This window comes from Rhinatrema bivittatum, chromosome 15 (assembly GCF_901001135.1).
Source record: "Rhinatrema bivittatum chromosome 15, aRhiBiv1.1, whole genome shotgun sequence".
NCBI lineage: Eukaryota > Metazoa > Chordata > Amphibia > Gymnophiona > Rhinatrematidae > Rhinatrema > Rhinatrema bivittatum.
In genome coordinates, this window is record NC_042629.1 from 20,222,461 (window position 1) to 20,234,702 (window position 12,242).

Sequence of the window (12,242 nt, forward strand, 5' to 3'; positions counted from 1 at the left end):
GGTCTTTGCATGCACCTGAAACACAGAGGTTAATGATTGATGCTAGTAGCAGCTGCCATTGAGCACCTTTAGGCAATGGAAAAATAAAACTGTTTGCAAAGCAGCAGGTGAAACAGGTCTTATAACATAAGCAGACATTTCTAGCCCAGTTCTAAAATCCACCCCTTTTCCCCTTCTTTGTTAAGAGAGTATCTCAAGCAACTTGTGAGATATTTCTGATAATATTAGCATTAAAATTGGCAATAAAAAGACTCAGAAAATATATTGGATTTACAGATATATACACAAACACACAGATACAGGTATGCATGCATAAAAGGGGTATTTAAGAAATGTATACTCAATTTAATCAAGAGAAATACAAATATGTATTTATTGCATATTATCTTATGTCCCCTCCAATCATTGCCTTACATTAACCCATATGTTATGCCCTCCAAAGAAGAGTTTTAAGTTTATGCACATAGAGGGTAATTTAAAAAAAAAAAAACATTTATACTTAAAATGTGGTTTTATGTAAGTAAATGCACTTTACCCATGTAAGTGGGCTTTTGCAAATTGTTACAATATATGCCATTGAATTGTCCATAGGATATTACGCACATAAATCGCTTTTTAAAATTGCTACGATGGTATGTTACATTTGCAAATGTAAAATTACCTCCACTCTGAGCCAATTGTCCAAGCATTTTCAAAGCAAACTTGTGTGCATATGCTTGCTTTGAGAATGTGCCTGAAGTCCGTGTGTACAAGTTATATGCTGACTTTAGATCCTACCTGCACACTTATACAATTACCCTTCAAATGCATTTAGTATTTAAGTGTGCCGCTGCTATGTTACTCTATTTTGATGATATCTATCCATAAAGCCACAAAGCTTATCACAGTAATAATAAAAGAAAGAGAAAGTGACAGGGCAGTATTTAAATGTCTGACTGGAAACGTTCATTTGGAGCTGTGGAAACGGAAGAGTGGTAATTAGTTTCAGACAACTGATACAAAAATGAACTTGAAAAGTGTAAATAGTAAGGAAAATTACATTTATTAAGTGTAAATCTTGTAAACGTAAACAGGTGGGCATTAAAAGTTCATCCTCCAGCCCACGCCCCCCCCCCCCCCCCCAAGAAACAGCCTCCCCGCCGTAGCCAGTAGTGATCTGTGCCGTTTTCCTGAACCCGAACTGTATGGGTGTTTTGACAACTCTTATTTACTGCCGGATAAAACGTTCATAAAGGCTCTGTAAATCAAGCAGTTTGGACAAAGCTGGAAGTGTTTATAATGTCAGCATGAACAGATGTTTCAAATTTGCCTTCATTTGCATGGAAATGTTGTTTGCATATGCCCTTGCCTATGTAAATGAAGAGGAGAATCAGTTGCTCTGTTGCCCAAATTCCATTTCTCCTCCAGTAATTGAATTGAATGTTGAGAAATGATGGTAGCCTGTATAACTGTGTTCCCGATCTTTGTAGGGGGAGGGGGTAATTATTTATTTATAAGAGCTTGTGGCTTTTTAAATAAATTTTTGCTCTGGAAATTGGTTGGATTACATAATCAAGTTTATATTCCTATTATACTGTTCAGAATCCAACACGATGTCGGTGCATGCAACGGGGTAAATTGTATTGCTGCAGCCCTTGGTGAGTTTGTTACTCTTGCCTTTAGAGCCCCCCCACTTCGTTGTGAAACCTCGTGACCAGGTGATTGCACTGGGGCGGACAGTCACTTTCCAATGTGAGGCAACTGGAAATCCTCAGCCCGCCATTTTCTGGAGGAGAGAGGGAAGTCAGGTAGGGGAGAGCTCCTCTTAACCCTGTACACAATTTGTGGATTCCTTTCCCTCTTTACAAACCATGCAGTTTGCCGCTGAAATGGCCCATTATCTGTGTGTGCAATACTGGCAGCTATCTTCAAAAAGTGGCAATGCTATCACATTTTAACAAAAAGCCAGTATCTCTGCTTTAACTGGGATGTACAAACAGCATCGGTGTCTTCAAGAAATTAGTAGGGATGTGCAGCCAGAAAATATGTGGGGGGTTTTTTTATCTGTTTTATTTGTATTATTTGGTTTGGTTTTTCAGTTTGTTTTCAATTTACTGCACACTAAAAAATCAAAATGAAAAATGCTAATGCATATCTGAAGAAATTAGCAAAGTTTGGATTATTCTCCCATGTTTCAAGGTTAACCATGTTGAAAATTAGCTTTCACAGTGACTGGTATCAGCATAAAATGTTTGGACTTGAGATGGTGCCCTTAAAGGGGGAACTAGCAATCCCAAAAATTAAATTCAAAACCAAGTGGTGAAAGTAGAAAACAAAAATTTAACAAATAATTGAATACTAAGGAGAGAATTATCTTGAGTAATCCTTCCAGCTCCTACGTATAGGGCTGGATTTTAAGAGGTACGCACACAACCCGGCGCGCACAAATGTATGCCCGATTTTATAACATGTGCGTGCAGCCGCACACATGTTATAAAATCCAGGCTCGGCACGTGCAAGGGGGTGGACAGTTGTGCAACTTGCGTGCGCTGAGCCACGCAGCCTTCCTCCATTCCCTCCGAGGCCGCTCCGAAATGTTATAAATCGGCACATCCATGTGAGCGTGCTGGGAAGCGCACACACAGGGACGCACGCGCATAGCTTTTAAAATCTACCCAATAATGCAGAGTATGTGCTAATACATGTGAGTATTTATGCTTGTCTCTATATATTACATAGTACTCTGTGATCCAGATATCTGCAATGTAGTGTTTGTTAGTGAATATGGCCATTTCTGTTTATTAATGTTGATGCTACTTAAACATTCAGGTCCTGTATGTTTAAAATTTCAAAATAATATTTTGCACTGAGTGACATTTTCTGTCTCCTCCTAATTATGTTCTTTAGAACCTGCTCTTCTCCTACCAGCCACCACAGCCTACAAGTCGCTTCTCTGTCTCCCAGACTGGTGACCTCACTATTACTAATGTCCAGAGGTCCGATGTTGGCTACTACATCTGCCAGACCCTAAATGTTGCAGGAAGCATTACTACAAAGGCCTTTTTGGAAGTTACTGATGGTAAATATATGGGAATACTTTCATTTTTCCAGTCTTCAGTTTTTTATAAGTAGTTATCCAGGTTTCTTTGCATTTTGCTGTCTCAAGTAGTATTCTGATCAGCCTGTTTTAGATTTTAGAATTGGGTGGTGGTGCCAGGAATGGAACCACTGAATATCTGCAGTCAGGCTTGCAGCAGTAACTTAGTAATTAATAATTATGAAGTATATGGTTTATGACAACATAAGCAGTTGTATTATTAATATGCTCATGGCACAGCATGATCTAAAGTATATTTTTTAAATTTATTCTTGTATATTACCTTTACAAAAAAGCTCAAAATGGTCTTAACAAAATAACAACTACATATAACACAAAGTAATGTTTATTTATTTTATTTTATTTTATTTAAAAACTTTTCTATACCGTTGTTTAGTAATGCACCATCACAACAGTTTACAATTAGGCACGAAATAGGTTTGGTTTGGTTTCTAAATTATCCATAGGGTGCCAATACATTTTCGGTTACATGTTTCAATAATATACTTTATATGGAAAGTGGGTTGGGGTTTCTAATTATATGATTAATAGGATAATTATATGTTTATACAGTCCTTCTAATTTAATAATTATGAGCAAAATAATAAAATAAGCAATTCAGCTTTTTTTGGGTGACTTTCAGCTGTGTGTAGGTGTTCTTATTCATCGACCTCACTGTGAAAGGTTTTATTGAAAAGCCATGTTTTTAAACTTTTTTTTGAAGAGTTTTAAATCTTTCATTAGTCTTAATTTGAATGGTAATGTATTCCATAATAATGGCCCTGCTAAAGATAGTGCTCTCTCTCTAACTTAAAAGTAACAGACAACATACATTTACCCAATTTCAAAAAACTGAATAACAAGATCCAGGACCATTCTTTAGAAAGTCTTTATCAAGATCTTCATAGGCACCAGACCATCATCTTGTTTTAAATAGAAATCAGACAATCTACAACAGTATATAAAACAGTGTATAGGCCTTGCTTCATGTATATTTGGGATTTGGCTAATGTTTATGGTCAAAGGTTATGTACTGAATTTAGTAAATAAAAATAATGCACATCTTATGTTAAAAAGAAATCATGGATCATAGATCCTATATGTTTTGAAATAGGTAAACAAACTTTCTCCCTTTTTTTGACTGCCCCTTCATCCCCCTCAGAATTGCATGATGCATTCTTAAATTTTTTTTTTATTTTTTTTTTTTGTAATTTATATTTTTATTAGTACCAAATTGTTTACATAAGTGGGAATAGCTTCCCAAATACAGAGGATAGCAATGGACATGATAACATACATTACTCAATGCCACTAGTACAGGACAATATGTGTCTTCAAAGACCGTCTCCGATCAGTGTCGTACCGCCGTAGCGCTGGGTGGCACAATATGAGCATGTTACAACAACAGCATATTCCCTCTCAACACTATAATGTACAAACTAAGTGGTAACAAATTGACAATAAAAACTTTGAGAACACTAAATGGATGCTTCTTGGTTATTTCCCCTCAGTACCACAGCCCCCCTTACCCCCCCTTCCCTCCCCCCCACCCACCCCGCCTAAAATCTTTCCAAGCCTTGCACCAGGGAGAAGGTAAACCTAGAAGTGAAACATGGTTGAATAAGTAAATTGTCAGAGAGAGAGGAGAGTACGTCTCCCCGAAAATGGTGTCAGTGATATCGAAAACCATAACAACAATAAGAAGGCTTCCGGAGTTTCAGTCCTTGAAGATCCCCTTTATGTATGGAGCCCACACTTTCTGGAATTTAGGGAGCTGATCATGCCTAGTAGCGGTCAGATGACACATAAGATACACTTTATCTAATCTGTTCAGGACATCACGTAATGCAGGGGTCTCAACCCTTTTCCACCAGAGCGCTATTTCACATCTGGTAGCTAAAGCCACCTGCGTCACCAAAGCTCTCTCCCAGATGCTGCCCTCTCCGGAGTCCACCTGTAATAAACAAAGCTGGGGAGTTAGAGGAATTTTGAGATTTAAGGTATGCTGAATATAATCCTGGATGTAAGCCCAAGTCTGGGCAACGCTAGGACATTCCCACCACATATGAAAAAAGGTGCCTATATTGCCGCACAACCGCCAGCAGTTAGCATTCGGGCGCAAGGACATCCTGTGTAATCTATCCGGCGTGCGGTACCATCTATAGAGAAGTTTATAGCCATTTTCCTTCAAAGTGGCTGAAATAGAACACCTGGATATGCGCTGATAACACGTTTCCCAGATCTTCTCAGTCATAATACCACCCAGATCAGAGTTCCAGTGGACTAGATGCGTGTCAGCCACACCCGTGCCCCTATTTAATAGAGCGTAAACCCGAGAGACATGTCTCTTAACCTGATCGGCGTTCCTACAGAATGTGAGAAAAAGTGGCTGTTCCTGAGAGAACAGCTGAGATAGCCTGTAAGTGGAAAAAAGATGGGAAAGCTGCAGGTAGGTATAATGGTCTGACTGATCTAAATGAAACTGAGCCTGTAAATCGGGGAAAGGGACGAGTAGACCACCCTTCCAAAGTTGCCCCAAAGTAGTGAGACCCTTGTGCTGCCAACGTCGAATGAACGCTGCGTCCAACCCCGGGGGGAACAATGGATTATGCAAGAACGATGTATGTTGGTACATCACCAGATCACCTACAAGCCGCCTTTTCCAAGACTTCCAAGTGTCCAGCACCACCCGGGAGAAAGTTGTTAGTCCGTCCCCTGTCGGAGTGTGTGGGGCCCAAACCCTGGTAGTCAAGGGAGGAGGCCCTGCAATCGCCTTCTCTATTACTATCCAAGGCTTGATCTGACTGTGACAGTGCCAATTGATAATCACAGCTAATAAATTAGCTACGTAGTACCATAACAGATTAGGGAAATTAAGACCCCCCTGTAATTTAGACTTATATAGAACTGACCTAGCCACCCGTGGAGGCCTTCTCTTCCAGACAAATCGAAAGAGCTTTCGTTGCCAAAGAGTCAGAGCTTTAAGAGGGACTTTAGCGGGCAAGGTCTGGAATAAATAGCAAAATTTAGGGAGAATCGTCATTTTGACCGCCGCAATGCGCCCCACCCAAGAGAGATTCATTCTGTCCCATCTATCCAGGATAGACTGAATGGAAGTGACAAGCGGGGTGTAATTTAAGTCAAATAATTGCCGCAGATCCGGGCAAATCTTGACCCCCAAGTATTTTATCCACTTTTTTGCCGACTTAAAGGGTAAATGTGCAGCCATCCTTGAGTACACTAAATCGGGCATAGAAATATTAAGCAACTCAGATTTGTCCTCATTCATCTTGAAGCCAGACACCCTCCCGAACAATCTAATTTCCTGTGCCAAAGCGGATAATGAGGAGTCAAGGTTGGTGACCGTGAAAAGGAGATCATCCGCAAACAAGGAGACTTTGTATTCAGCCCCTCCCACGGAGATGCCAGTAATGGACTCCGAACCGCGAACCGTCTCCGCCAGAGGTTCCAATGTCAAGGCAAACAACAGGGGGGACAGGGGGCAACCCTGCCTAGTGCCCCGCCTGACCTCAAAAGGAGAGGAGTATGCTCCATTGATCTTAATGCGGGCCTGGGGGTGGTCATACAATTTATGAACCCATGACTGAAAGTTCGTTCCCAGCCCCATTTTGGTCATTACTTTAAATAAAAAAGGCCAGTGGACTCTATCGAAGGCCTTCTCAGCATCCACGGATAAAAGAGTGGCCGGGATATCATGGTTCTGGACATGTTCAATCAATTCAACAACCCGCCGTACATTATCGGAAGCCAACCTCCCTGGAATAAACCCTGACTGATCTGGAGCTACCAGCAGATGGGCCACACTCCCCAGCCGTCTGGCCATAATTTTTGCCAGTATCTTGAGATCTAGATTAATGAGAGATATCGGCCTATAAGATCCACATAGGGTGTGATCCCTCCCGGGTTTAGCCAAGATAGTAATTCCCGCAGTGTTGGCTTGTTGGGAGATTCTGCCAGTATCCTTCAAGTCATTAAACATGTTGATAAGGGGTGGTGCTAATAGGGCCCCGAATACCTTGTAGAACTTCCCAGAGTACCCATCCAGTCCCGGGGACTTGCCCAGTTTGAGCTCTTTAATAATCTGAAGAGCTTCCATTTGTGACACCTCCTTGTCTAGCCGCTGTCTGTCAGCCTCTTCCAGGGCGGGCAGGTGAACACTCTCCAGGTAATTAGCTATCTCAGGGTCTGTGATAGTTGGGTCAGAGTCATACAGGTCTTGATAAAACGCATTAAATCTCTGGCCTATTTCCCCTTGCGAGTGAATGTATTGCCCATCCGAGGTTCGGATTTTTGTAATATGAGTGGCTGCCTCCTTTTCCCTTAATTTCCGTGCAAGTTGCTTGCTCGCTTTATTGCCATATTCAAAATGTTGTTGGTTGAGAAGCTCTAACTGGTGCGCTACCCTTCCCATCTCTAATTCATGAAGAGCCCTACGTTCCTCCCGTAGCTGTTGTGCAATGTGGGTCTCCATAGTCCGTTTATGACGGAGCTCTAAGTGTGCGATAGATTCTAGAAGCTGTAGGCGTTTCTTAGCACTGTCTCTTTTAACATAGACCGCCCTAGAAATAAATAAGCCTCGTAGGAAGGCCTTCAAGCTCTCCCATAGTGTATCAGGGGCCACCTCCCCATTATCGTTAATAGCCAGAAAGTCCCGTATGGCCTCATTAATCTTTACAACAAAGGCCTTATCATCCAGTAAACGTTCGTTGAGCCGCCAGAATCGCGTCCCCTGGTCCCCCCCACACCGCTGCAGCGAAATCCACACCGGGGCATGGTCAGACCAGGTGATACTACCAATATCAGCGTCCATGACTTGGCTGACCAATGCTTTGTCAAGGAGGAAATAATCAATCCTAGAGTAGGAATGGTGCGGGTGTGAGAAAAAGGAGTAATTTCTAGCCGTGGGGTTTAAAAGTCGCCAGATATCTGTAAGGCCCCTATCATCAATCAGATGTTTGAGGGCTCGTCTCTCCTTACGTCTCCCTCCCGGACTAGAGCCCGTGTTGTCAAGGTAAGGGTTTCTAGTGAGATTGAAGTCCCCACCAACAATTAAGTGCCCCTCCGCCCAGTCTCCCAATAACTTGGATAATTTCCCATAGAAAGCTCCCTGGTCACCTGTGGGTGCGTAAACATTAACCAGCGTGTATTGTGTGTTGTATAGCTTCACCTTCAGCATAATATAGCGGCCCTCTACGTTCCTTAAGATCATGCCCACCTCTGGGGTAACATGCTGGGAAAACAGGATACCAGTCCCACAATATTTATCCCCTTTAGTTGCCGCTGAATGATAGAAATGAGGGTAGTCCCTAGCAGCCAACAGCTTTTCATACTGTTTGAGCAGGTGCGTTTCCTGACAAAACACGATATCAGCCTGTAACCGTTTCATATCCTGAATAAAGGTTTTCCTTTTCATAGGCGAATTCAAACCTTTCGTGTTCACAGAGATTAATTTTAGACTATCCATCTAAATAATACATAGTAGAAAAAATCTCTTCCACCTCCCTACAGGTAAACACTGACACCCACCCCCCAACCATACCCAGCCAAGAAGCTGTAATCTACCCCCCTCACCCGAATGCATTGCCAGGAAGAAAACATCTAAGGCTCGAACAGTTCCCCCTCCACCCCACCCCACCCCTTATGCGCCCACTCATTCCGTGAGCTTGAAGCATGGAGAGCGATGCCATCACCGAGCAAGCTCCGTCCCCCCTTCCGCTCGCACATGAATAAACACAGAGAAACAACGGTCGCCCCATCAACCTAAAACGTAGAAAACAATTGAACCTGGCAATAGACCTCAGCCTTTGTGGATCCAGGCATGACACAGGCCCCGCACAAAGCTAGAGTCCGCAAGGAGGTGTCCCTCCTCGTAAGTCCCGCCCCTCAGCCTGGCCCCTTGGAGGCATTAGAGTCCTCAGAGTTCCTACGAAGCCTTTTACCACCCTTGGGCACCCGCTGCCACTTTGGAAAGTCTCTCCTAAGTGGCGTCTCCAGTGTACCAGTCCTCGCCGGTCTCCGTGCCTCCGTCAGGAGGCCTGCCGTGCGCAGAATATCCTCGGCCTCTGCCACCTTTTGAACCCTGGAGGAGATACCATTAATAGAAAAGCTCAGTCCAAAGGGAAACAGCCATCGGTATCGAAGGTTCTGATCACGCAGGACCTGCACCACAGCCCGGAACTCTCTCCTCTTTTGAATGGTGGTGAAGGACAAATCTTGAAAAATTTCAATCCGTTGCCCCTGCCATTGCAGGGAGCCTTGAGCCCTGGCAGCCGTCATCACCCGCTCTTTCACCTGGAAATTGTGAAAGCAAGCAATGACATCCCTGGCCTGGTTATTTCTTGGGGTCCCCAGGGATCTGTGTGCTCTATCTAAAGCAATAGGTGTCTCCTCCGCTGGAGCCGTCTCGGGATGAAGCAGAATCTTACAAATGTCCTGAACCACCTTTATACAGTCACTATTATCAGGGGTCTCTGGAATGCCCCTAAATCGTAGATTAGATCTTCTTAATCTATTTTCCAAGTCTTCCACTTGCCTGGATAATATGTCCTGGGCATCGATGAGCTTCTGCTGGTCCTCACCGAGAGTGTGGCTGTAAGTCTGTTGCTCCTCTAGGCCCTCCTCCAAGGTCTCCACTCGGTGTCCGATCTCTGCTACCTCCGTTTTTAGGCTGGACATGATTGCCTCCATGTCCTTCTTATTCTGTGCCATATCTGCTCGCAGCGCCCCAAACCACGCTGTAAACTCGGATCGGGAGGGCATTTCGTTGTCTCCCCGCTCAGGGGACCTTGGGGTCACCTCCCCCTCCACCTCGGGAGAGATTCCTGGCCCGTCCGCCATTTTGGCCACGCTGCCCGTTTCCAGCTCGGCCGCACCCGCGGCGAAAGAAAATTTTTTTAAATCGATTTTTTTCTTGCCAGCTGCCATAGCAGCACTTGCTGAGCCAGATCCTCGTTTTGGGGCGAAAACCGAGGCCTCCGGGCGCCGATGAAGGCTGATGCTAGGAGCGGTCGGGGAGCAGCTCGGGATCAGCCGTCCGACCCGCGCGGTGACGTCATCCGCTCTCGCATTCTTAAATTTGACACCCTTTAGAGACTTGAGATGCATCTGATGAAGTGGATTCTTGTGTTCAAAAGCTTATAGACTAACAGATGTATTGAGGTATAAAAGTATTATACAAGTGGCAAATAATGAGTGAAATGTTAATGATACATTAGAACAAAATTGAGCACTCAATGGTTTCAAGCAAGTAAATATAGACCATCGGAATAATGCTTCAGACAGCATGCATGAACTATCTATGCTGTTATGTCTGATTTATGGCAGATTTCAATCACTTTTTAAGAATTCTCCACTATTGCACATAAAAACTTAATACTTCTCAGACCTAAAATATATGTATGATTACTTAACTTTTGTTAAAGCTCCAAGGATTGATCAATTTTATTCTTGAGGCATAAGGTGTCATCAGCATCTGTCTAATGTTTGCTAAGGCAGACTAACATAGCTCACCCTCTGGAAGTTTTAGAATACATTATTAAAGGGAATTTTAAACGCAGGGCGTACACCAAAAGCAGAAGATGGCTGCACATCTAGCACATGCGTGTGTCCACCCACATGCACACGTTTAAGTACCTAAGTGTAAATATCTTGCATTGGGGGGAAAAAAGAAGGCAGAACGTGGGTGGGTCATGAGTGGTCTGGGGTGGGCACATGAGATATGCGTACAAGTAGATACGCACCTGGGCGCACACTCAAGTATATTTGAGAGCAAATTTACTTCTGCTACGGAGAAGGTGTAAGTCTTTATAAAATTTCCAGGCATCTATGAAGTGTTTGAAGGGTCTGGGTTAACTGGGGGGAGAGCAGGCTATTTTTATTTTTTTTACTTAAAAGGATTTATTAGCTGCACCCTCCGATGTTCGGGGTGGGTTACAGATAGTACAATCATAATCAAACGATATAAAAATAAAAACATTTCTAATTAAAACAAAACAAAGATGGGCCTGGCTAAAGAAACAGAGGGATTTGGAAGACCTAGCTCTAAACTGAGCAACTTGGTGGACGAATTGGCTTGGACACATATCTGTATAAAATTCTCTCACTTGCGCGTCCCGAAACCAATTTACACAGCTGAGTGTACACGAGCTTAAAATTAGGAGCACACATATGCAGGGCTGGCAGGTCCACTAGGCAGTTGCCTAGGGCACCAACCAGAAGGGGTTGGCAAAGAGCAGCCATGTGGGGCCGCGAGCGAAGCCCATCCTGCTTACGGCCGAGAGGAGTAGAGACTTGGCGGGCCGTGAGCAGAGCCTATCGCATTCATGGAAAGAGAAGACTCAGCAACCATGAGTGGCGCCCGTCCTGCTCGTGGCAGACAGAAGACTCAACAGGCTGCGAGTGGTACCCATCCTGCTTGCAGCCGAGAAAAACAGACTTGGCGGGCCACAAGCGGAGCCCATCCCATTCACAGCCGAGCGAAGCAGACTCAGCAGGCCGCAAGCAGTGACTCTGTGTGTGTGTATGAGATAGAGGGAGCCTCTGTGAGGGAGTGAGAGTACATGTGTGTGTGTGTGTGTGTGTATGTGTGTGTGTGTGTATAAGGGAATCTGTATAAGGGTTTGTGTGCCAGAGAGAGGGAACCTGTGTGAAGGGTGTGTGTGTGCAAGAGACAGAGAGTATCTGTATGAGGGGGTGTATGAAAGACAGACAGAGGGGAAGGTGTGTGTGTGTGTGTGTGTGTGTGTGTGTGTATAGGAGCCTTTATGAGGGAATGTGTATATGAGTGTGAGAGAGGGAGTTTGTATGAGGATGTGTGTGAGTGAGAAGGATTGTGTGTACAAGAGAGCGATGGTTTGGTGGGAGGCAGGGAGCCTGTGTAAGGGTACGCGTGTGAATGAGACAAGGAACCATAGGGATCGATTTAAAAAAAAAAAAAAAAACGCACGGGCGTCCATGTGCACACAGTTACCAGCGCACGCACTTGGACACTGCAAGCGTGTGTTATAAAATACGATATCTGTGCACACATGCGCACCCATGTGTGGGCGGATGTATGTCACGCAGGCAACAGGAGGGGAGCTTAAAAAATACACGTGACGAGGCAGGTAGGCCTTTCCAAGTTCCCTAACCCTATCCTTCTTCCCCT

At 44.0% G+C, this 12,242-nt stretch overlaps 1 protein-coding gene across 7 annotated transcripts in view; it reads left to right on the forward strand.

Moving 5' to 3' along the window:
• ROBO1 (roundabout guidance receptor 1) overlaps positions 1-12,242 on the forward strand; it is a 1,172,418-nt gene that overhangs the window by 1,049,471 nt on the left and 110,705 nt on the right. For all 7 annotated transcript variants that reach the window (XM_029577784.1, XM_029577785.1, XM_029577783.1 and 4 more), the window contains 2 exons: positions 1,663-1,787; positions 2,887-3,058. In XM_029577784.1, coding sequence (XP_029433644.1) covers positions 1,663-1,787; positions 2,887-3,058 — 297 coding nt within the window. The remainder of the gene's footprint in view (positions 1-1,662; positions 1,788-2,886; positions 3,059-12,242) is intronic.